At 34.3% G+C, this 25,906-nt stretch overlaps 2 protein-coding genes across 3 annotated transcripts in view; both read left to right on the top strand.

Moving 5' to 3' along the window:
* The first annotated feature begins 6,988 nt into the window (after positions 1–6,988).
* On the top strand, positions 6,989–11,435 carry LOC130234233 (uncharacterized protein C22orf15). Of its 2 annotated transcripts, XM_056464513.1 has the most exons (5): positions 6,989–7,307; positions 8,857–8,943; positions 10,370–10,492; positions 10,974–11,045; positions 11,159–11,435. In XM_056464513.1, the coding sequence occupies exons 1-5, from the start codon at positions 7,283–7,285 to the stop codon at positions 11,293–11,295; spliced, it is 444 nt and encodes a 147-aa protein (XP_056320488.1). In that variant the 5' UTR covers positions 6,989–7,282; the 3' UTR covers positions 11,296–11,435. The 2 variants fall into 2 exon arrangements, with proteins under 2 accessions (XP_056320488.1, XP_056320489.1); XM_056464514.1 differs by lacking the exon at positions 8,857–8,943.
* Positions 11,436–13,134: 1,699 nt separating this feature from the next.
* Positions 13,135–25,906, top strand: part of upb1 (ureidopropionase, beta) — a 29,184-nt gene continuing 16,412 nt past the window's right edge. The window contains exons 1-5 of the mRNA XM_056463441.1: positions 13,135–13,296; positions 15,221–15,392; positions 15,813–15,900; positions 17,570–17,664; positions 21,500–21,661. Coding sequence (XP_056319416.1) covers positions 13,193–13,296; positions 15,221–15,392; positions 15,813–15,900; positions 17,570–17,664; positions 21,500–21,661 — 621 coding nt within the window. The 5' untranslated portion in view covers positions 13,135–13,192. The remainder of the gene's footprint in view (positions 13,297–15,220; positions 15,393–15,812; positions 15,901–17,569; positions 17,665–21,499; positions 21,662–25,906) is intronic.

Raw genomic sequence — 25,906 nt, 5'->3', positions numbered from 1 at the left:
ATCTTACAAATATCATTATATAATATAATATATACACTGTACACAATCAGCACTCTTCCCTATTAATTAAAATAATTGCAAATAATATTTTCAATAGGGAAACAGGATATTAATTTCTGCATAAACATTCACTATTAGTACAAAACCGTACACTGTAAATCCCAAAAAGTTAAGTCAACTCAAACCATTTGAGGAAACCGATTGCAACAAACCATTTAAGTTCAAAGACTAATCATAATGAGTACTGTGAACTTACTCTATTTGAGTAAACGAAGCAATTTGAGCACAGTAAAACCAAATAAATGAAGAGAACTCAAACCAACTGAGTACTGTAAACCCAATAAGTGAAGGCAACTCAAACCATTTGAGGAAAGCGATTGCTACAAACCATTTGAGTTAAAAAAACAAATCTATATGAGTACTGTGAACTTACTCCATTTAAGTTGATTTAATGAGGTATTTAATTAACTCATTACCTTCAACACTGAGTTCAAAACTCTTTTCAAATGAGTGGAATTAACTTTCAGTCAATTTTGAGTTATCTACTCTCATTTCATTTGATAAAGTTGACTGTTGGGCTTCAATATACGAAATAAAAAATACTTTTATACAAAAATGAACTACAATGATTTTACTGGCAAAAGTTTGAGGTTACATTAACCCGAGGCTTAACCCTATTGCTTAAATATTTAACATAAAGCTATAAGTAAACAAATTGGCCAAGGGTAATATAGCTTAAAGACCAGGCTTAAAAATGATTTCATTCCAAACACAGCCTCTAGACGCAGACACATCAAGTGTTCATCCCGGGAGAGTCCTTCTCTTGGGCTCTTGTGCTTGATCACACGCTGAAGGGTCTGATGAATCCTAACATTGTGTTTTTCCCAGCCTATCCCGCAAGTCCCCAAAGATTCCAGGTTAAAGGGTGCACTTGTACATCTCAAGAGATTTCCTGAGTATTTTAGGGTAGCATTCATCTGAACTGAACTAAACATATGATGTATCAAAGAGTGTCAAACCAAACACAAAGAAAAAATATACTTGTATATATTTAAAACCCAGCTACACTGTAAAAAAAATGCTAGGTTCCACACAATGTGTATTGAAACACTGTACACTTTACACTTCACACTGTAAAAAATTATATAAACAATTAGTCATGACATCATTAGCATTTACTTCATTGTAACTTATTAAACTAAGTTCATCAGGTTCTAACTTAATTTTATAAGTTATGCAAGCAGTTTTAAGTCAGTTTGACATAATATAACTTCAATGAACTTGAGGTTAATTTGATTCAGCTTGAAAATTTAAGGCAACCAGGATTTTCTTTATAGTTTACACAATTTTTACACTTTAAAGTGGATTAAAAACAAAACAATTTAATTGTCACATAAAAAACGCAAGAACTGTGTAGTTTTAGCTCATTTTATTCAGGCAGTTTGGACAGCAAACATTTTTGAGTGTAAGGAAACCAAATATACTTCCATTTATCAATTTATTTTGCATTTATTTAGCGACACTCTACAATAACCACTGTGTTTATAGATTAAAAATCTAGAGAGGATACATTTGATTCAGATTGAATCATTTGAAATCAGGCAGACTACAGCCTGATTTGATTTGAAATGATTCACTGCATCACTGTAATCTAGCTCGAGTTATTCCAAACAAAAGCACATTGTGCTGGGAAACAAAAGGACATTAAAATGAACCCATGTTGCAGCTAAAAATACAGTATTCACACCCATCTTCTTAATGAACTCTGATTACGACTTGGAGTGTTTCAAATTCTGAACAGTATTCATGCTTTAGTGACTATTTGTATCTATAGGCCTTAAAGAATTGGATCACCCCAAAATGAAAATCTAGTCACTATTTACTCACACCTAAGTGGTTCTTCTGGAGCTGTTTGATTGTGAATAAACAGTTAAACTACCAGTAATATGTATTATTATTATTATTATTTACAAAAGACAAAACAAATAGTAAACATTAGCAGCAAATAAATTAGCAAAGTTATTAAAATTAAAAGCTATTATAAAGAAATTGAATTAAGTTATCAAATCTCATTAATCTTTTCTTCACTGTATAAGTTACACTTTCTGATTACAGAGCAACAAATGAATCTCATTTATTTGGATTATTCGTTTGATTACAGTAAATAACAGAGGTGTCACTTTGAAAATGCACACATCTAACGTTATAATGAAAGCATTCGATTGCTTTCCTAACAGTTTATGTTCATTTAGGACAAAATTATATGTGTTTGAAAAAAAAAAAACCACCAAGATCGACATCTTTAGATGTTATTATTATTAATTATGTGTCTGTTTAAACACACACCCAGAACCCAGACTTTCGCTCTGCTTCAAATCGCTTGGACAGAATCCGTTTGGGAAACAGCATGTATATATCACTATGAAGCGCGTCTGCTGACAGTCACGCACTGCTATATGACTGTCTTGAGGATTGCATAGGAGGGGTGACTCACTTGTAATGAAAAGGAAGGGAATCCCACTGTTTTTATATTTATTTCAAAGTGTTTTCATGCCTAAATATAACGAAAGCACAGAACAGACTCGCATTTAAGAGCAAGGGGCGGCCCCTGGTAGTTCGGTAGCATGGGTTGCACATAGGGAGGATCGGCTCTTTAATGTTTATTGCCACCCTTCATAGAAAGATTGAAAATACAAAAGAATACGGGAAAATACCAATGCATTTACGGGATCATAGCGGGATAGAACTATAAAATACAGGAGAATCCCAGGAAAAATGGGAGGGTTGACAGGTATGAAAAGAAGATATTTTGAAGAATGTTGGAAACCAGTAAACATTAACTTCCGTAATAGGAAAAACAAATACTATGAATAGTTAGCCCCCTTTTAAATTTATTTTCTTATACAAAGCAAGGAAATTTTCACAGTATGTCTGATAATATTTTTTTCTTCTGCAGAAAGTCTTATTTGTTTTTATTTCAGCTAGAATAAAAGCAGTTTTTAAGTTTTTAATAAACATAACTTGCCTTATTACCAGGGGTGTCGCTAGACCCAATTTACTGGGGCACGTGCCCCAGTAAAAATCTCCAGTGCCCCAGTAAATGCATTGAGACATGATTTACTTCATATGCAAGTGTATTTATTAGGTAATTCCGAAATAAAGACGTTATTCTCTATGTGCAACCGAACCAACGCTGGTGAAAGCAATGTGTTTAATCAAGAAGCAAACTGATGCATCTCCGCATGTGCGCAGAGAACCCGCGCGCCTCTCGCACGCACTACTCTTCTGCCAGTGCTAGTCCCGGTAATTAACATGCGCGCTAAAAAAGCAGGCTACTTTCTTGTCACGCGCCGCTCATGCGTTGTAAAACCGGCGTAACAGCCTTTTTTTGTTTTGCAAGTCGACAAAACTAAAGTTTAAACAATATGGCGGTGATATTACTAAGCATGCCTTCTGATAGATTTTTTGGTATGAAGCTAAAAGTCGGGATGAGGAGTCAGGGAGGTAAAGACTTAATAAACCTAATTCTCTGCCATGTGTCAAGTCTAAGACAACAGATAATTCTATAAAACATCTTTTTTTGTATTTTATTGAATTGTCTACAGAATTTCAGTCAAATAAAATGAATATTTATGCAAAAGATATCTTAAATGATTTTAGCATCACTGCAGTTGTGTCTAAACATTGTTTTCCAGTTACATTGAAGATTATTTTGAATAATAATTGTATAATAACAAGAATACTCTTATTTATAATAAATATTTATATAAAAAATATTTATTTAATTAAATTATTTTGCCCCAGTAGAGCTTTATGTCTAGCAACGTCCCTGCTAATTACCCTAACCTGCCTAGTTAACCTAATTAACCCGCCTAGTTAACCTAATTAACCCAGTTAAGCCTTTAAATGTCACTTTAAGCTGTATAGAAGTGTCTTGAAAAATATCTAGTCAAATATTATTTACTGTCATCATGGCAAAGAAAAAATAAATCAGTTATTAGAAATGAGTTATTAAAACTATTATGTTTAGAATTATGTTGAAAAAATCTCTCCATTAAACAGAACTAGGGGAGAAAAATAAACAGGGGGCTGATAATTGGTTACCGGCTTCATTAACATTCCTCAAAATATCTTCTTTTGTGTTCAACAGAAAAAATAAACAGGTTTGTGATGAGAAGGGTGAGTATATGATGACTGAATTTTCAGTTTTGAGTGAACTAGCATTTTAATTGGCTGTGGGAGTGAATGGGATGTGCATATATGTGTTTAGACTATATAAAACATGATAACCTCTGGCACACATTGAGCTATTATTGTGCAAAGCAAACAGGCTGATTGGTGTAATCTTTGACATAAAGTCATAGAGGGAATCATATCACATGTAGAGTTGTGGAAAATACCTGTTAATGAAGCTAATGGTGTTTACACACACTGATAACATTTCTTTTTCTTTTTTTGGACATGAAAGCAGTGTTGGGTGTAACAGGAATCTGAGCTTATAAACACTCGTGTCTGTGTTGTCATAGAGTTGATACTGTCTGCATCTCAGAGGCTGTTATTCTGGACAGATTTACGACAATATGTTGCAGCTACAGTGCTAAAGAATGGTTCTTAAAGGAACACTCTGCGTTTTTTTTTTTAAAATAGGCTCATTTTCCAACTCCTCCAGAGTTAAACTGTTCAGTTTCACCAATTTCATATCCATTTAGCCAAAATCTGTGTCTGGTGTAAGCATTTTTAGCTTAGCTTAGCATGAATCATTTAATTGGATTAGACCATTAGCATCTTGCTGAAAAAGAGAGTTTCAAGGGAAAATGAAAAGTTGCTATTTTCTAAGCCCATATAACTAGGAACTCATTCTCATTCCACATTCTCTATATACTCAGTCAAGGAACTTTTCTGCTGTATCATGACAGTGATATTATGTAGGGCCTAAAAATAATTTCCCGTGTATTCTGGTTCAAATAGAAACGGTTGAAGATCTGCAAGAAAATATGTTTGTATCTCACAAATGTTTGCAAGGCACTCTCCCTGTGCAAACCAATGGTCACATTGGTTATATTGACAGGTGCTGTGTAATATCATTGCGCCTGCTGCAGCCATGGTTTTCTTTCAGTCTTAGCACACGAAATACAGAAGTGTCGAGCTTTACATAGGAAAATAATTTTTTAAATTATCTTGATTTCAGGGTTTTCACCTTTATTGGATAAGACAGTAGAGAGTATTGACAGAAAGTGTGGGGAGCAGAGAGAGGGGAAGGATCGGCATAAGACCTTGAGGCGGGAATCAATCTCAGGTTGCTGTGAGCATCAAAGTGCATGTGTTGACGCACTAACCACTACGCCATTGGCGCCAACTTAAGTGGTCATTTTTTAGTTAGATGCTAATGGTCTAATCTGATTCAATGATTTATGCTAAGCTAAGCTTAAATTGCTTGAATCAGACCCAGGGATCAGCTAAATGGATTCAAAAATGGTAAAACTCAACTGTTTACCTCGAGGGGAGTTGTAAAATGAGCCTATTTTTGTAAAAAGTGGAGTGTTCCTGTTCTTAATTAAGGAACCCAGGGTCCATTATACAATGTATAGTAATTTAATAAATTCTTAACTCTTTAACTGCCCCACCAAAAAAAATTTTTTTATCTCACACTCATTTTTTTCAAGATTTCCCATAATTTCTAAAATATCAGCCTCTACCAAATGGCTGATATGTCGGTTTATGGTAAAAGTACTGGAATTAATACATATACTATGAAAAATCTGAAAATATGAAGAGCAAGACCAATTTATTTTTTAAAAATATTCAAAATAAAACATTTTGAATACTAAATCATCTTTATTTTTTTGAAGTGTGTCATAAAATATTTCAGATTCTCATTTTACATCATTTTGTTTTTGTTTTTTTGTAAAAAAAAAAAAAGAGAGTTTAGTGTAGTAGTGCAACAGTTTTTTTTTTGTTTGTTTGTTTTCTTTGTAAACCAACAATGCTGTGTGTGTAAGCCATTATTTAAAACAGTAAAAACAGGGTCAACCATTTGGTAGAGGGGCAGTCAAAGGGTTATAAAGAGTTTAAAGTCATATTATTTGAACTGAATTGGTTTTAAAGGTGTGGTGAAAGAAGAAATTGGCATGTACAATAGTATCATTTAAAAATGGCGCTAGATGTTATTCTAGCAAAAATACACTTATGTTTAAAAGTTGGGATCAGTAATTTTTTAAAAGATGACAATAGATGACATTATATTTTACTAAGAAGAGACAATATATAGCCATTTAAAGGGATAGTTCACCCAAAACAGACACCTACCTGGCATCATTCTTTTTAAAAAAAAAGTGGTACCATCATATTTTTAAATAAACCGCATTTATATGAATAATTTTCATTCTTGCAAGAACCAAAAAGGGCTTTTCACAGGTCCCTAAAGAACCCTTTATTGAATAAATCTTCAAAGAACCATTTTTAAAATGTAAAATAAGCTAAAGCATAATCTAAAAATTTCCACTGAAGAAATTTGACAGCCATTAAAAGTTCTTTGTGGGGAAACCTTTTTATTTTGATTTGTCCAATCAAATTTGGGAAAGTATCTTCAAAAATCTGCTGTCAGTAGACAAAAAAGGCCAAAACATAGAGAAATGTGTGTTTTCATATGTATCTGACCTACAGTCTAGACATAACCTTAAAGTAAGGGGACGGAATTGCAACAGACATTCAAATTAATGAAGTTTGCCAACCTCTTGGTCCTCCATTTCAAACAGCGTAACTTTTTCCCAAGTTAGTACTGAAATAGCCACAACTGGGACGGACTTGTTTAAAGTCCTGGGAAAGAGACTATAGATCTGCTCCACACTCTCGTCCCCGGATAAGTACTTCAAAGTATCAAAGAACCTGTCTGTCTGTGTACTAACTCCATGGAGACAAATCAGACCAGTCTGCTTCATAAAAGAGAAACCCTTTCCCTTGTCTCTTTTCAAGAGGCAGAAAAGGAGAGAGTAAAAAATGCAGCCTGGGTAATATGGTGCTGTTTATGTAATGCAGATTCTAGGCCAGCGAGGGAGTTCATCCATAGTTCAGTGGTGGCACAGCAGGATAAAATTCTGATTACATTGAGTCTAGTCTGCCAATTACTTTCAGTGCTGAAGAACTTTTCAGCTTTCCTCATAAACCTGGCCTTTGTCTCTAGGTATGGCTGTAGTCAACAACATTTGACTGCCGTTTATTTTCCTACTGTGCGAACAGTCATGTTCAGTATACTGCAGGCTGCTGAGAGAGAAGTAAGGCTGAGATGTTCATTACTGTGATTTTTGGTGGTAAGTGCAGGAGAATTTCTAAATGTTATATACAAATGTTTGGGATTGATACGATTTTCAAAGGTTCTTGAAAGTTGTCAATTACAATTTAAAGTGTTTTCCACACTGTAATATCATGTAGAATTGTTTTCTCAAAGGTAGTAGTAGTTAGTAGTACTGCTAGTAATGTCACAAATAATTTTACATTTCTTGTTCAAAAAACTTCAAGTAAATGCATTTTAAAATGTAATTAATCCTCATTATTAAAAGATGAGTTTACAGCATCATTACAGCACCCTTCACAAACCATTCTAATATGATGATTTGGTGCTCAACATTTCTTAATTTTAGTGATGTTGAAAACTGTGGTACTGCTTAACATTTCTGGAAACTGTGATGCATTAAGAAATACATTGTTCAAATATAAAGTTCAAAAGACAACATATATTTGAAATTGAAACTGAGTTAATGAAACATTGAAAAAATGTGTGTTTTTTAAGGGAAAAAAAAGAAAGAAAATGTTGTTTACCCCAACATTTAAACGGTTCTGTCTATGTCAGGGGTCGGGAACCTTTTTTCAGCAAAGAGCCATTTAGGATTTTTTTTGCCAAATGCATTTTTTAAAGAGCCATTGTGTGTGTGTATTACTACACTGAAATCAAATGAAATGAGATAACTCATAATTGACTGAAAGTTAATTCTACTCATTTTTGAAAACTCAGTGTTGAAGGTAATGAGTTAATTAAATACTTCATCACATCAACTTAAATGGAGTAAGTTCACAATACTCATATAAGTTAGTTTTTTAACTCAAATGGTCTGTTGCAATCGGTTTCCTCAAACGGTTTGAGTTGCCTTCACTTATTGGGTTTTACAGTGTATAAATAATACAGGTTTGAACAAAACCTTTATTTATTTCCATGCACAACTCTAAAACAAACAAATATGAAGCATCACATGTTGAGCATGTCCATAAATGTAGAAAGGACAATTTATTTAAATTCTGGTAAATAAACTCTTCTTTTTTTCTAAAAAGCAACACAGATTAAAATAAGTAAACATTTTACTATTATTAAAAATTAATTTCTCAAATAATACAAAATAAAGTATTCAGCAACTTTTAATTTTGGCTAGTTTTAAAGAACAAAAATCGTATTTTACTATTATTGAGAAAATACAGGGCAAATAAAAGGGCCATGGGCAAATAAAGCGCATGCGAAACATTGAAACGTAAATTTTTTGCCCTTTGTGGTGTCGTGATTCAAGTTTATCCACAACTCGTGCATTGGTTGAAGCGTTGTTTTATTGTACATTGAGTTTTTATTAATTTTGCTGTAAAAAATTACAATAAAACCTGAATTGTGATTGTTTTTTCAATAAAAAACTGATTTCTAGTGACAGTTCTAATTTTTTAAACTGTAAAATATTGAAGGGAAACAGCTGGAGAGCCACATATGGCTAGCGAGCCATATTCCTACCACTGGTATATGTTATGTTCTCTGTTTAATAATTAGTTACTTTCTTTTATTGGCTTCCTTTTTTATTGACTTTAAATATATATTTCTTACAGAAGGAAGAGAGGAGATATTAAACCTAAATTGCAAGATTATAAACTTCATTCACTGTATAAAGAAAAAATGCAATCTGGATCCTCAAGGTAATGTATGCTTGACCTCATTGAGTTACTTAGAAGTTTAGAGTAAGAAAAGAATTGCTTCAAAACTCATACTCTTGATTTTTTAAATTGTGTTGTGATCCGATCGATCAAAACACATCTTTATACAAAGTGTAAACAGTCATAAAATCAAAAGCTGATAGATAAACTGGGTCCCTTTTGCTGTATGGAGAACAGTAACTTAAAAGCAACTTCCTAGAATCTGCTGAATCTAATCTGTAAACTGATGCCATCACAGCTGAATGCATGTTTATAACTTTATGGCTACATATAAAATCAGCGGATCTTTAGCAGAGATGTTGAAATTTAAAAAGTGATCTAAAAATATGACGACTAACACACATCTTAAAATCAGGTTAAACAGAGCCCAAGTCATAAAAGTCATAAAAGTCATAAAAGACAAAAGCTTATATAGTAATACAATATAAAAATAGTATTTTGGCTGATACTGATAACCGTTTATTTTCTTATATAGCCAATAACAATAACTTGAGCCTTCATAGCAGGGGTGTAGCGGACATTTTAAAAGTGGGGGGGACGGCTGTATGAGATCATATGTTCATATAATTATTAATCACCTGTTTCTAAATGTTCTGTCTCTAAAAGTGAGGGGGACGGATCTCCCCTGGTTGCTACGCCCCTGCTTCATAGGCCAGCACCAATATGGCCAATGGCATATTAATACATTTCTGGGCTCAAATTTAATATACAGACTGAAAGTAACATCCTGCTCAAAAGCGATCGAATCTAAATCAGTAAATTGATCCTTAATACAACTTAGTTGTCATAATTTTTATATGATCTAATGTCAGGACATACAGTTGAAGTCAGAATTATTAGCCCCCTTTGACATTTTCCTTTCTTTTTTGAATATTTCCTAAATGATGTTTAACAGAGCAAGGACATTTTCACAGTATGTCTGATAATATTTTTTCTTCTGGAGAAAGTCTTATTTGTTTTATTTTGGCTAGAATAAAATTTTTAAAAGCCATTTATGGGTCAAAATTAGCCCCTTTAAGCTATATTTTTTTCCGACTGTCAACAGAACAAACCATCGTTATACAATAACTTGCCTAATTAACCTTATTAACCTAGTTAAGACTTTAAATGTCACTTTAAGCTGTATAGAAGTGTCTTGAAAAATATCTAGTCAAATATTATTTACTGTCATCATGGCAAAGATAAATTAAATCAGTTATTAGAAATGAGTTATTAAAACTATTATGTTTAGAAATGTGTTGAAAAAATCTCTCCATTAAACAGAAATTGGGGGAAAAAAACAGGGGGGCTAATAATTCAGGGGAGCTAATAATCCTGACTTCAACTATAGAATCAGCAGATCCTTTATGAAAAGTTAAGGATTAAATTTATAACCTCACATGTTGATCTAAAAGTAAATTCTCTGTAGACACTGTGGAGTTGATGGACAGGATGGGGGAGCTGGTGAATTTGGCAGAGCGAGCTAAGAGCACTGACCTGGTCAGCAGTTTGCTGAAGGAGAGAGAGAGTTACGTTCCATTGCGCGTCTCACGTGAGTTTGTCCTCACACTCTTCCAGTATACATCAGATAGCACTGTGCCTGTGAAGAAAATCATGATCAATAATTAGCTTTGTATGTTCTCTTATCGGCAATGCGGGGGCGCAGTGGGTAGCACAATCGCCTCACAGAAAGAAGGTCACTGGTTCGAGCCTCGGCTGGGTCAGTTGGCGTTTCTGTGTGGAGTTTGCATGTTCACCCTGTGTTCACGTGGGTTTCCTCCGGGAGCTCCGGTTTCCCCCACAAGTCCAAAGATATGCGCTATAGGTGAATTGAATAAGCAAAATTGTCCGTAGTGTATGTGTGTGAATGAGTGTGTATGAGTGTTTCCCAGTGATGGGTTGCGGCAGGAAGGGCATCCACAGCGTAAAACTTATGCTGGATAAGTTGGCGGTTAATTCCGATGTGGTGACCCCAGATTAATAAAGGGACTAAGCCGAAAAGAAAATGAATGAATGAATGTTCTCTCATTCAGGAGGTGAAGGTTGTGAAGCTCCAAAATATTCTGCAGTGTTTGACTTTGGGACAAGTTATCCTGAACTAGCAGGCAAGCTACTGTTTCTCTTGTGACTAAATAACGGTTCATCTGATAGCCTATTAATATCTTTATTTTGTAGTTGTTGGCTCACTTATTGCAATCTTTATTTCTGCTACTTTCAGAGATTCTGAGAAAACTGTCAAATCCTTCAAAGGAAAGGGACAAAAGGGGTGGAGCATCTAAAAGAGGCGGAGCCAATCTAAACCGTATGAAGGCTGCAATCAACCTCAAGAAATCCAGCACGACACCTCGAAGCTGAACCTTGGTCATTATCAATGCTGTAAATAATTTATTTACAGAATTTATAGCACAACACAATATGTGTAATACATTTTGTTGTCTTTTTTGTATAGGCTATATTAAGATGTGTCTGACTAACTTTTCTTTTTTTTCTGAGCAATAAACACATAAATAAATTAAATTAATTTGTTAAACATAAATTTGACCATGATTTACAGACGACACCCACTAATATTTCATTCAGTGTAAAAATAGTCAGGCATTTATTTGATGACACATTAAAAGACTTAATTTAAAATCTTTTTTTACTTTCCCACTGTCCTTCAAAACCCTAAGTGTCAATTTGCCTGCAATAAGTTTATAATTATTTAAATTATGGTATAATTTACAATTTAGCATGGATAGTGTGAATTCTGAAGGATCATAAGACACTAAAACTGAAGTAGGTCTAAAAATTCGGCTGCACACTGGAGCAGATGTAAGCTGAGACTCCAAGTAATGCTTTTAATGGGTACACCTAACCTCGCCCCTTACCTTACTCCTCACAGTGACATCACAAGCTCATAAGGTAAAGGAAATATCTTTTAAATTATTAGATAACATTTACCTTGTCAAAAACTTTCTAAAGAAAAGATTTGGATCAGGTTTGACACAAATTGCTCCTTTGGTCAGAACAACATTGAAACTCTTTCTCGTTTATTTTGGTCATGCAACTATGTGTCCCAATTTTGGCATGATGTCACTTTATTTATCTCAAATATGATTTTACAGAATCTTTCTGTGTATATAAAAATAATTGTTTAAGGGTATTTTTAAATACAATTTCTAATGTCTGCTTTGTAATAAACCGTATTCTATTTTTATATAGATTTTATATTCATAAATGTTAAATTTAAAATTGTAAACCCATTTTGTAGCATTCATTCATTTTCTTTTCGACTTAGTCCCTTTATTAATCTGGGGTTGCAACAGCGGAATGAACCGGCAACTTATCTAGCATATGTTTTACACAGCGACAACCCATCACTGGGAAACATCCATACACACACACATTCACTACGGTCAATTTAGCTTACCCAATTCTGTAGCCTGTCTTTGGACTTGTGGGGGAAACCGGAGCACCTGGAGGAAACCCACACCAACACAGGGAGAACATGCAAACTCCACACAGAAATGTCAACTTACCCAGCCGAGGCTCGAACCAGCAACCTTCTTGCTGTGAGGCGAACGTGCTACCCACTGAGCCACTGCCTTGTTTTGTAGCATTTACAGATTTAAAATTACTTGCTTACAATTCCAGACTCACTTAACAAGAAAACACTCAAAACTTATACGATCGGCACGACCTTTAGTATATGTATAATCTATGAAATCTCTAAATCTCTGTTATTTATCTTTTATTTTGCCCTCCTCATGCTCAGATTCTTTAATCTATTATCTCCATCCTCAGATCAGATAACCCATTTCTTTGTTTGTTTGTTTTTGTTTAGAATTTTGTTGTTTTTTGCTATTGTTTGTTTTTTCTTAATTAGTACAATTGTAAATAATTGTAAAGGAAAGGAGACTGCATGTCTGAGAATGGCTTTAATTACATATAATTTTATATATAAATAATAAATTCTAATAATAATTATATATATGCAAACAACACATTGATTTGGGTCACCATTTCTTGCATCATTGCCTTTGTAGGCTATTTTAAATGGTCGTAGTTTTAACAGTTTTGTCAATTTATCAATGTTCTGTCTTTACTGGAATTAATTAAAAATAATAATAAATTAGTAACCAGGTTCACTTTGGCTCTCTGAGGTGAAGGGATTTCGCAAGAGCTGGACATGTACTAGTTAAATAGTAATGTAAAGCAAGGTGAATTCACTCTCTCTGCAAACTGAGGCAACTGCGGACGACAGCTCAAAATGTCCGGGCAAGACTTTGAATCTCTAGAGAAAGTTCTGGAGGTACATTTACCTGAAGCAGAGCTCAAAGAGGCCAGAAGACTGCTATTTGGAAAAGAGCTGAAGTAAGTTAACGTTAGTCATACACTTTCTTCATTAGCGCGACAACTAAACGTGCACAACAATCATTAATTACCGCGACGAATTCGACGACTGGTTTTGATTTTATACCCTGGGTTACTTAACTGGGAAACACTTGCAAAGATGAGCAGGTTCAAACAAAAAGCGCAACATGCTGTCTAAGACAAACAAGAGAACGTTTAGGGAAGCTGTTTGTTTTTATTCCTGGGGCCGTTGGTTCTTATAGCTATTCATACAGTGCACGATGAAATTAAGTAAATGATTTGTGATGGACTTTGGACGAAAAAAAGAAGTCTGTGGGTATGTCGGTGACGTCGCCGAGGTTATTTTGACGTCGCTAAATCTGCTCTGTACAGTTGGTTTTAGGTTTGATGTTCGCCGGACATTCGCGCTCGCAATTTTAGGGATCATCTGCGAATTACATCGACAGAACCAAAACGCACAGAAACACAAATAAGAAAAAAGTATTTTTAGAAGATTCCAGAAAATGGTTAGAGGACAGACTGATTTACAACAGGTAGCCATTCTCTAAATACGATGCGTACACAGCAGAAATAGGCAATATCTCTTGTCATAAGCATAAATATGAATGAATTTCACTTGTAGTAAGCCAGTTTGGCAGTTTATGTGCTACATGCTTTAAAATGAAAAATAAAAAAAAGTTATGTGAATTACTGTAAGTATTTTTCTTCAATATGTATGCACTGTACACAAATGAATGGAAATATGGGACCTGTGGTAAGGCAGTCTGACTCCTAAGAATCTTTAGAGTGAGAAAATTACAGTTGGTTGAATTAGCGTAAATATTTTTATACATATAATTATACTAAGGTTTTTGTGTACTACTGTACATTAATGGAAATATTAACGGGAGCCCAGCCAAAACCAGCTATGTCCAGCTTAAACCAGGCTGGTTAAGCTGGTTTTAGTAGGCTTTAGCTGGTCATTTTCCAGCCTGACCAGCTAAGACCAGGCTTGAAATATTTGATCAGCCTGGAAATGGCCAAAACCCCTTTAAAACCAGGCTGGTCAACCAGCTTAAACCAACCAACCAGCTTAGGCTGGCTTAAGATGCTTTTATTCAGCAGGGGTAGTAAGTCAGTTTAGTTCCTAGGAATGTGAGCTTAGAATCAGAAGCTTACATCTAGGTGAAATACTGTAAATATCGATTTCTATATATTTGTCTGACATAAATAAAGGGGGAAATGTGAGAAAGTAGCATTTAAGTGCTTTAACTGATGTGTACTGTATGCTTATGACAAGAGATATTGCCTATTTCTGCTATGTATGAACCGTATTTAGAGGTATAGTAGCCTTGTTACCTGTAGTAAATCAGTCTGTCCTCTAACCATTTACTGCAATCTTCTAGAAATACTTTTTTCTTATTTGTGTTTCTGTGCGTTTTGGTTCTGTCGATGTAATTCGCAGATGATCCCTAAAATTGCGTACGCGAATGTCCGGTGAATATCAAGCCTAAAACCAACCTTACCGAGCTGTCAAAGTTAGCATCCGGTGGTTTTTAACGGTAAAATTAGTTTGACATTTAACATTTTGAGCCAAAACGACGTCAGGTAGACTTAAACATGTGCCCTTCATGTTGAACGAGCTTCATTTCTCTATAAAAATGTAAATAAATGAACCTTGGATTAATTAAACATGAAATTATACAATAACACCAGTACCAAAATGTTCAGAAAAACATTCCAGTTATTGCTAAAGTATAATTTTGGATATAGCACTTTATTTACAATATTTAAAAAAATAACTTGTGTAAAACATATTTTTTTATAAATTAACGACAACACAATTTCAGAATAATATACATTGTTATTTTAATATTTCATAATGTTTTGCAGTTAATCTTTGCAAATCTAAATGTCATTTATTACTATAATACACTGATTCCAGGAAGCTGGACCTTCCCCGGAGTGCAATAGATGCTGCAGGGCAGCAGGATTTTGATCTGAAGGGTTATGTGTTTGAAGCTTCTCCAGAGCAGCTCAGACCACCCAGAATGGTCCGTGTGGGACTCATTCAAAACAAGATAGTGCTACCCACTGATGCCCCAGTGCTTGAACAGGTAAGAGGAAAATAAACACACACTACAAATAATGTCCAGAGGGCACATTTTACATCTTAGCCCTGCTGAAACACAGAATAGAAACCATCACAGAACTTCAAATGATTTCCACTACAAATACCATTAAAACATTACAATAACTCAAACTGTAACCATCAAACAAGTACATTTTATTCAGGTTTTGGCACATAGTTCATTTTTTCTCATTTGTTTTATTACCAATAGAAACCCTAAAGACCATTACAGTACCATTATTAATACCAGCACATTTTCTAATATATCAATTTAAACCATTATAAATTCCATTAGGTTTTTTCAGCACGGTGACCCCTAACATATGCTTGCTGAAACAAACTTAATTTATTTTACATAAATTTGAAGTTGCACTTCTGTCTTCATATTGTGATTTTGCGTTCACAGATCACAGCTCTACACAAGCGTGTGGGGGAGATGGTCGAGGTGGCGGCCATGTGTGGGGTCAATATTGTGTGCTTCCAGGAAGCCTGGAGTGAGTACACAAACACAAACACACACATGCACAGCTAGCTCTCTTTCTAATGAATTCAGGACTGCCTGGAAAATCCAGCTGGAATACACACAGTTCTTGGATGTCATTCTTTTTGTTAAATACTTTCATATTTATGTGTTGATTTTATTGGCCAGAATTACTTTTGCAGCCTGTTTTTTATAATCAAAACATTGTGCAGTGATAACAAACAAGGGATACTGTGTAACTTTAACTTGTAACTTTGAAATATTTCAGAATTTTTAGGATTTGAACATCTAGAAAAATTAAAATGAGTGATTCACTCAGTTTTTAAGTAATTTCAGATGAAGTAAAGCATGTCACGCTTTGACACATGACCAACTGCACATATTCTGTCACAAAAACTACATAAATTCCACAGCTATCTATAAACCATTTCCTGTTGTCCACACAGCAATTACTGGCTTATTTATGAGCACAGCGTAGAGTACGTGAAGACTTCTTGGCCTTCAGTGACGTAACGCGCCTGTAAAGACATCAGCAGAATCTGTTTTACATCAGCAGAACGCAGTGACGAAGTTAAGCTGTGCTCGCAGTTTGTCTGTTTGTGTTGGCTGGGGTGTCTTGTCGCGGATGAAAGGGAGTCTCATACTCCAATTATAAACTCTCTCGGCATCCCAAAGGTCAATCAGTCCCTCTGCGTCCGAATAGGTCCCGTTGTCCAGGCTTGAACCCCTTTAACCAGCACCCCGTGTAAAACTCTGACCCCTGGGCTCTGATTTCCTGTCATCTTCATGAAAATCTACGAAGCATGTTTGCTTGTATAGAAGTCATTTAAAAATGCAGTGTAAACAACAATCATTTCAACCCACTTTAAACAAAACAACAACTGCTAATAAAAAATAAGAACATAAACTAGTACTCCTCATCCTCCCTTTTTAGCAACCAAAACAAAGTTTTATTGGACACAAAGGAGAGTTGATTTCAAGAGACTGAACTCTCAGAACTCACAGTTGTGTGTGTGTGTGTGTGTGTGTGTGTGTGTGTGTGTGTGTGTGTGTGTGTGTGTGTGTGTGTGTGTGTGTGTGTGTGTGTGTGTGTGTGTGTGTGTGTGTGTGAATAACACACGGATAAAAATCATTCATTCATTTTCTTTTCAGCTCAGTCCCTTTAATAATTAGGAGTCGCCACAGTGCAATGAACCACCAACTTATTTAGCATATGTTTTACGCAGCGGATGCCCTTCCAACCACAACCTATCACTGGGAAACATCCATACACACTCATTCACACACACACACACACACACACACACACACACACACACACACACACACACACACACACACACACACACACACACACACACACACACACACACACACACACACAACTGTCAATTTTAGCATACCCAATTCACCTGTACCACATGTCTTTGGACTTGTGGGGGAAACCAGAGCACCTGGAGGAAACCCACGCGAACAGAGGGAGAACATGCAAACTCCCCACAGAAGTGCCAACTGACCCAGCCGAGGCTCGAACCAGCGAACTTCTTGCTGTGAGGCGAATGTGCTACCCACTGCGCCACCGCGTCACCTTAAATAAAAATCAGTTCTAGTAACAATAATGATGTCTTTTTGGGAAAATGTTGAGCATCATTTTTTTTTCTCTCTGTGTTTTGCACCAACAGCAATGCCTTTTGCATTTTGCACACGAGAGAGGGAGCCCTGGACAGAGTTTGCCGAATCGGCTGAGGATGGGCTTACCACACGCTTTTGTATGCAAGTAAGAGTTGAATAAATGCTTATCAGGGTGTTCGTATAATTTACTAAAACTACGTCTGTTATTGTTACTGCTGGCAGAGGCTCTTTGCTCCGACTCCGAACAGTCAAAACGAGTTCATATCCACCCTTTGCTAAACACTTTCTTTTATGTTTGTGCCATCACATAGAATTGCAAAGGCATTTATATGAAATAAAATGATAAAAACATATTCAAAAAGTGTTTAATGGGTGTTTAAAAAAGTTTTTGGGCTAGGTGAGGGCTTTATCATCCAAATAAGGCAATATCAATCGATAAATAAATATTTTCTCATTTACAATTGACATTGTATTCTTGCAAACTGTTTTACAATGTAGCCTTAAAACTAAGCTGCAAGTATTTGCCACTGTTTTCATTAACTATAAATACTAACTAAGTACACTTATTGCCTATAAATTGGGAAAATTGCCTTTAATGTTAATAACATAATGCTAAGAAAACACTTGATTTTTGTTTCTTCTTTTCATTTAGTTACAAATGTATTTATGACTTAATTATAGGGGGGATTTTAGCTTTTTAACAATATCTTCTTTAGTGTTTAAGAGAGTAAATGGCAAGAACATTTTCATTTTTGAGTGAACTATCCATTTAAGATGCATTTTTGGAATTCCAATCACAAGCAGATAGTGCTAAATACAGGTGGAAACCAAGTCTGAAATAGTTTGAGCTTGTCCACTTTCCATCACTTCCAGAAGTAGCTGAAAGACACTCAGTCATATTGCTTTCATATGGTAGACTCATGTGTTCAAACAACCAGAAAAAACACCTCTGCTTACAGGATTAAACTCTGCCTGCTTAAATTGTTGGTTTTTAAACCAACAATTCAAGCAGGCAGAGTTTGACAAGCTTGATTTGAAGCGAAAAAAGTATGTTTTCTCATACTAGTCCTGATGCTAACACAAACAAAGCATTTGGCGTAGTTGTGAGCAGATATTTAACTGTTGGAATGCAGAAACTCCAATAGATCGGAGACCACATACAGATGCAAAATATGCACCAAGACTTCATTTTCCAATGCTGTCTCATGCCAATCTGTAACTTTTTGAATTGTATTTATACATATTTGTATGATTTGCTGATCCCCCCAATGAAGGATAGGTTTAGAGGTGAGGTTTGGTGTCACTCCTCCTTTTAAAAATCATATGCATTTGTTTGAATTATCCACTAAACTGACAGAGCACAGAATAGATGCGTTTCCTCGTGAGATCGGGCTGGTCATTCAAGTGTCCATCCCTTTAGCCACAGATGTTGCTGTACAAGCAATCGTAACAGTCACGTTCTATAAGGTGTTCAATCCTACTAAAAAATCTAAATATCAAAAATTGACTATAAAGTTATTTAAATTAAGTTCTCAGCAATGCATTCTACTAATCAGAAATTAAGTTTTGACATATTTATAGTAGAATATCTTCATGGAACATTATCTTAACGTAGTATTCTAATGATTTTTGGCAGAAATAAAAATCTATAATTTTGTCCCTTACAATGTATTTTTGGCCATTGCCGAAAACTTACCCATGCAACATAAGGCGGGTTTTGTGGTCCAGGGTCACATTTAGTCAAACAGTTCATCTCTGTCACCAGATTGATTATTTGTTCACTTCACAAACTCATGACATGGCAGCATGTCCATCACTGTGGACTGATCCGTTTAATTCCCTTGTGGCTCTTAGAAAGGGAGTCACTTTCAATACTGGGCATGTTAGTATTGACTGGTTTGTGCTGGACAGCTGCTTTGAGGCTGGTGATTTGTTAATGGATGTAGCAGGAGGTTAAGCCCACTGAGGGTCCCTGGACATCTTAAACACGGCGAGAGGCACAGGCCGATGAGCGTTGCAGCACGTAACGCTGGAATCTTCTGAACCCTGAGGAGTTGCATGGCCTTTGACTGTTTACAGAGGAGCCGCTTCTATCCTTTCACAAATATGTTCTAGGATATTTCCAGCACCATTCAGTGGTGTTTTTTTAATTAATAATATTAAAATGTTTTTAAGGCCACTATAGATTGTGGCAAAACTGTTAAATATATTTTGTCCATGTTTAATAATTTATTAAAAAAAACATCAAACATACAGATCACGTATTAATGACTTAGTTATTCTTTTTATTGCTATACATTTTAATATAAAAGTTTCATTATGAAACAAAACTCTTCTACAGCATGGGCAGTATCCTTTTAATATCTGAATTAAAATTCTGTTTAATATTTTTGGACCAAAAAAAATGTCAGGTTGATGTAACAAAAATTCAAAGAATTAGATTTTAATGGTAAATTATTATATTAATATATATCAATATATAGCATTTTAATGTTGAGCATCTTTTTTTTCCTTTCTGTGCTCTGCACCAACAGCAATGCCTTTTTGTGTTTTGCACACAAGAGTGGGAGCTCTAGACAGAGAGTATAGGTTTTATATTTAGCATTTTTTTTATTTTTAAATAATTAAATAAATAATACCAACAAATAAACAAAATGGGGAGGATGTTTTGAAATTCTGCATCAAGAATTAATTTTGTTTCCACAACATAAAATAAAAATGTGCTCATAAAAATATGAGGAATATAAGTACATCTGAGGGAAACAAAAAAGGCTCATTGAAATAATACTAATTCTTAAAAATCTAACTATATTAAGTAATTTAGAATTTACATTTTATTATTATTATTAAAGTATTTTTTTATTTTATTAATATAAAAAAGAGCTTCACTGCTTAATAATTTTGTGTCAAAATTGTGTGAAATGTCCAGCTGACAATACATTAAAAAACAGGAAATATTATAGAGATGACATATACACAAGCCTTTATTCAGCCTGGTGAAAGAGGTGGTTCTTTTTTCTTTTTTGCAGTTATTCACCTCACTTTCTATTTATTTATAAGATTTAATATTGAATTTAGGTGACATTTTAAGCACTATTTTTAGCTGAATTAGCTTGTCGGAGAGTCATCATAACTACACTTTTTGATTTACCAAAGATATTTCCTAAATATTTAGAATAAAGAAATATGATGAATATTTATTTTTAAAATAGAAATTTATTTGATCATATATCATTAGAAAACGGTTTAAATTAAAAACTGTAGTCTATTGTCATTTATTAGGCAATTAACAAACTGGCCAGCACATTCAACTTTCCTTAGTCAGAATTTGGCCAGTTAAATGATAAAAAATGAAAACATAATAATAATAATTTATAGCCTCTCTAAATAATAATAATTTATAGCCTCTCTTGTAAAAAATAGTATATTTGAAAATTCATGGATAACAACAAAAGCCAAAAAAGTAATCAAATTTGTTTTAATATGCGTCACTTTTGGTGCTTCACATTTTTTTATTGGTCATGTTTTCTTTTCAAAAATAAGGTCCAAGATTTAGAATAAAAGTTCTTTATTCAAAAACAATACAGTAGCGAAAGATGACTTTGCTTATGTCAGATTCTTGCACAGCTAGATGTTGGACAAAAAATATTTGTTAGCATTAGTCAAAACCAATTAACTGAAGTCATACCAAAAGGATGGCCAACAGAAGATTCCACTTGGTCTTAAAGCCTTTTTTGATGGATTATTTTTACTATTTATGATGGCATAGCAGTCAAAATGGAACAAATTCTGGACCTTTGTCAGTGATGGGCCTCTACATTGTTTTATAACTGTTATAACTGTCAAATCTTCTGAAATATAAGATAATTTAGCCTTTTTCTGATAAGACCTAATGCATTGCAAGCACTGTACTATGTTCTTCTTTCAGCAGCCATCACTGCTAATCCTGATGCCATTTCTGATTAATTGTTATTTTGCAGCTGGCCAAAAAGCACAACATGGTGGTGGTGTCTCCCATTCTGGAGAGAGACGAGATCCACGGCGGGACACTATGGAACACGGCAGTGGTGGTGTCCAATAATGGCAATGTGCTGGGCAAAACACGGAAGAATCACATTCCCCGAATTGGAGATTTTAATGAGGTCAGTGTCAAACTACCGCCAGTGAGAAACAACACAGACTCGCCGACACTCTCCATTCACATCAATAGAATGTCAGCACTTGTTTACATCAAGCTAACGTGTTAATTATGCTGTAAATTTAAAAGTAATACAGTGTGGCGTTGTTGGTTTAGTATCACTGAGTAACTGATATAGTTTGTGTTAAAGGGAGAGTTCAGTTCAAAAAGTGGCTCAAAAATTATTGAACACATGAAGAAAGGAAGGTGAAAAAAGTCATGGAAAGCCCAGACAACAACTGACATCACTCAGTCTCTCGTCAATGTAAATGAATATTAGCTGCTTCAGTCCAACATCTACATTACCAGATGAAGATGAAATCAGGCTGGACATTTCAGCAACACCATGATCCAAACACGGCCAAGAAAACTCTCAACGGGTTTCAGAAAGAGAAAATTAAGCTGGTAGAATAGCCAAGCCAATAACCTGACCTGAAAACAATAGAAAGTAAAAAACTAAAGATCAGAGTTCATATGAAACCCACAAAACGTCAAGATTTTCACGTCTTGAAGCTCTCATTACCAAAAAAACAACAACAAAAAAAAAAAAACGTTCATATAAAGAATTAAATACATTGCAGTAATTCAGTACATTCTCCTTGTGCCATTCCATTGTTATTACTCAACTAATTCTTCAGATTTTCTTGTTTGTATGTTTTGATCGTATGTGTTTTTACTAAAATCTGGGTCAATTTAATCTCATCATCTTCTTTAGAATATATATTTAACAGGGAAAATTATTACATACTAATTTTACCCTCATTTCAATATTTCAAGTAACAAAATGATAATCCTCAAGTCCAAACATAAAAAAAGAAGAAACACCGTTTTAAAAACAACAATATTTTGTGTGTGAGTAATATTTGCTGAAATATTATTAGCAGAATTTTGGTTGAATGACAGCTGTGCACGTGTTGCAACAACCATGTAAAACCTGATCATCGTGTTCTCCAGCATTCTTGAGAATGATCCAAATATTTTTATGAGCTTTAGGGAAAACAAAAAAATCTGACAGTTTACGCAAAGACTCACATAATTACTTATTTGACCAATAAATAGTGCAGAATTTTAATAAATGATTAAGTATGACTAGGGCCAGACAGAATCTCTAGACATTTGTTGCTATTTCTGCTGAGAATTTTGTAAAAAATCTGTGGATTTATGTGGAATGATTTTGGGAGTATCATAACTAAAAACGTAATATATGAAATGAAAAATAATACCTTCTTAACTTTTTTAAAATGTTTACAATGCAAATCCAATTAGATCCACTTATTTGGTAAACAAAGCAAGTTTCTAATATAATACACCTATTAAAAGACAGAAAATATTGATTTCCAATCTGTATAGTTAATCAATCATATTAACATTGTCATATTAGTTAATACAATTACTTAAATTAATTAAAAAACTGAATAAATATAAATGGACACACATTTACACAAGTAAATAAATATACTCAATGATGGGCCAGACAGAACCTGGTGGAAATCTGCAGATTGCAGTACACCTTAAGTATGATTAATAAATCCAGTACACGTATTATTCATTCCTTATGGCACATTATTGTAAAGTGTGACCACAAATGTTACTAGAGAAATTAAATGTATTTTTTTTTTTACCCTTTTTACAAATGAATGTTCAAGTAAGCATTCACAGAATTTTATTTTTACTTTATGAGCATGATGATATTAGTGTTCATTGCCAGTTCATTGATTGGTGTGATAAAAATAAGATAAAAAATAAATACTAAGAAAACAGAAGAGATAGTATTTGACCCAAAGTGCATAGGTGACCATCGTCAAGTGGTTGTACATGACCATCCAATTACTCAGTCAGAGACCTATAAGTACTTGGGCATTTACATTGACTGTTCTTTTACATAGAAAACATACATAGAGTGGATTTGTTCTCGTTTACATGAGAGATTGTATTTTTTATGGAGGTTACGTCTTTTTGGAGTTAACAAGAAGCTTCATTTATAAAGCTGTTCTAGAAAGCATTGTCAGGTATAGTATCACAGTGTAAATCTAAGTTGATGCATCTCTTAAAGACAGGATGGAAAATTGTTGGGCAGGATGAATATTTTTATCCTCAAGTTTTATATGAGAATTGTGTCCTCAATCAGGTGGAAAGGATTCTGGAAGATCCAACTCATTTCCACATTATGAACTGCTTTCCTCTGGTAGGAGATATAGAGTCCCTAAGTGTAGGTGGAACCGATTGAAGGAATCCTTTGTACCCGTTTCAGTGGGTTTACTACAACAAGAGTTTATCTTAATTAGCATTATAATTACTGTAACTACTGTATTTTGTACTGTTTTTATTGTCTGTTTTTATGGAATATCTGCAGCAATATGGTGATGCCCATAACAAATCGCCTGTCAAGCACAATAAAATTTACTACTACTACTACTACTACTACTACTACTACTACTACTACTGCTACTACTACTTCTGCTACTACTACTACTGCTACTACTACTACTACTACTTCTGCTACTACTACTTCTACTACTACTACTACTACTACTTCTGCTACTACTACTACTGCTACTACTACTACTACTACTACTACTACTACTACTTCTGCTACTACTACTACTACTACTACTACTACTACTACTACTACTACTACTACTACTACTACTTCTGCTACTACTACTACTACTACTTCTACTACTACTAAAAGCTCAGTTCAGCTATTATAGAAATGTTTCTTTTCAGAGATTTGTTTTAGCAGGCTGGGTATCATTTTTCACCTTCAGGTTAAACAAGTCTATGTGTGTGTGTGTGTGTGTGTGTGTGTGTGTGTGCATGTGTGTGATCTGTTGGCAATAAGAATGAGAATGGTTGATTTTTTTTCCCCCTGCTGTGCTGTTTATCGTTATCATGTTGTTTCTTTGATCCAGTCCACACTGTGATAATGCTCAAAACAGAAAATGTTCCCACTCTGTTTTCCTGGAAAGCATGCCTAAGTCTACCTGCAGGAACTCGAGGATGGAGAATGCATAATTATTTATTTTTCAGCCGAATAAAGGATGATTTCCATGCAAGTCAATGCTGATTAACATCAAAAATGTTTAAAAGATTTACATAGAAACATTATTATGAAGCCCAGCGTATAGCCCTCATGAATTTCCATGTTGCATGACCAGCATTCATTTTCAACAGCATCACAAACTGTGGCCACAATCCAAAGTACAACATATATTTGGTTTCTGCCTCACATACACTGACAGCTACCATTGAAACACACGATTATCTCTCATGGTAACCTTTGATTTGGCCCGCCATCCCATCTGAAAATAGAGGAAGAATGATGGGGATGGTTTAGAGTAATTTAATTTAACCTTTTATTTGTTTGTTGTATTGTTAAGCTACAAAAAGTGAACTCAAATTAAATGTTTCAATTCAAATGGTGTCATTTAATCAGATTTAGTTCAAAATGTTCATACTGTCACCTGATGGATAGAGTTTGTAGAGCAAATCAAGGCAAAGGCAGAATCTGCTTGACTAGTGTATTCAGCATTCAACTCCAGTGTGTTATAAATGTTATTGTTTATGTTTTTGTGATTATTTATTAAGTTTTACTGCATTAGTTAATAGTATATAAAGTAATGTTTTCTATTTATTTTTAAATGTTATGAAATAAATTAGCAAATTACTCATGGCAAATTTAATGTAAAATAGTTTAGTATATTTTTCTTTGGCCCTCAGCTACAGTAACAATGATATTTGGTTTTTAGCTTTAAGTTTTAAGTTTGGGCACCCCTGTTGTAAAGTATGATAATAAAAAAAGATTCTGTGCAATTTGCCCTCTAGTGGCAGAATTGATGTTTGTTAGTAGTGAATTGTAATTTTTTGTATACATTTTTTTGTTATATTTTTGTATTAAAATACATCACATGTCAGCCATTCACATACAGCCACAAAAGCTTAAATATTTGGAAGATTATCGTTAAAGTAACACAGAAATTATAGATAAGAATGTCTGTGCATGATTAATTTTTATAATATGTATATACATATATTATTTGTAATTTACACTACCGGTCAAAAGTTTGAGGTCATTTTTTTCATGTTTTTTTAAGAAAATTATTCTGTTCATTAAGGCGAAATGTAAAAAAAAATGTTAAATTGTTAAATATTTATTACAATTTTAAATAAATGCTGTTTTATTGTATGCAGTTTCAAATTAAATTATTAC

Source organism: Danio aesculapii, chromosome 8, assembly GCF_903798145.1.
Source record: "Danio aesculapii chromosome 8, fDanAes4.1, whole genome shotgun sequence".
Classification (NCBI taxonomy): domain Eukaryota; kingdom Metazoa; phylum Chordata; class Actinopteri; order Cypriniformes; family Danionidae; genus Danio; species Danio aesculapii.
Note: the sequence above shows the minus strand (reverse complement) of the source record. Positions and strands in the feature narration are given on the sequence as shown.

Excerpts from the sequence above, each read along its gene's own strand:
- LOC130234233 (XM_056464513.1), top strand. The coding sequence starts at position 7,283 with ATGTTCATTACTGTGATTTTTGGTG. Across the intron at positions 7,308-8,856 it reads CATTACTGTGATTTTTGGTG|AAGGAAGAGAGGAGATATTA; the intron begins GTAAGTGCAGGA and ends TATTTCTTACAG. Across the intron at positions 8,944-10,369 it reads ATGCAATCTGGATCCTCAAG|ACACTGTGGAGTTGATGGAC; the intron begins GTAATGTATGCT and ends AATTCTCTGTAG.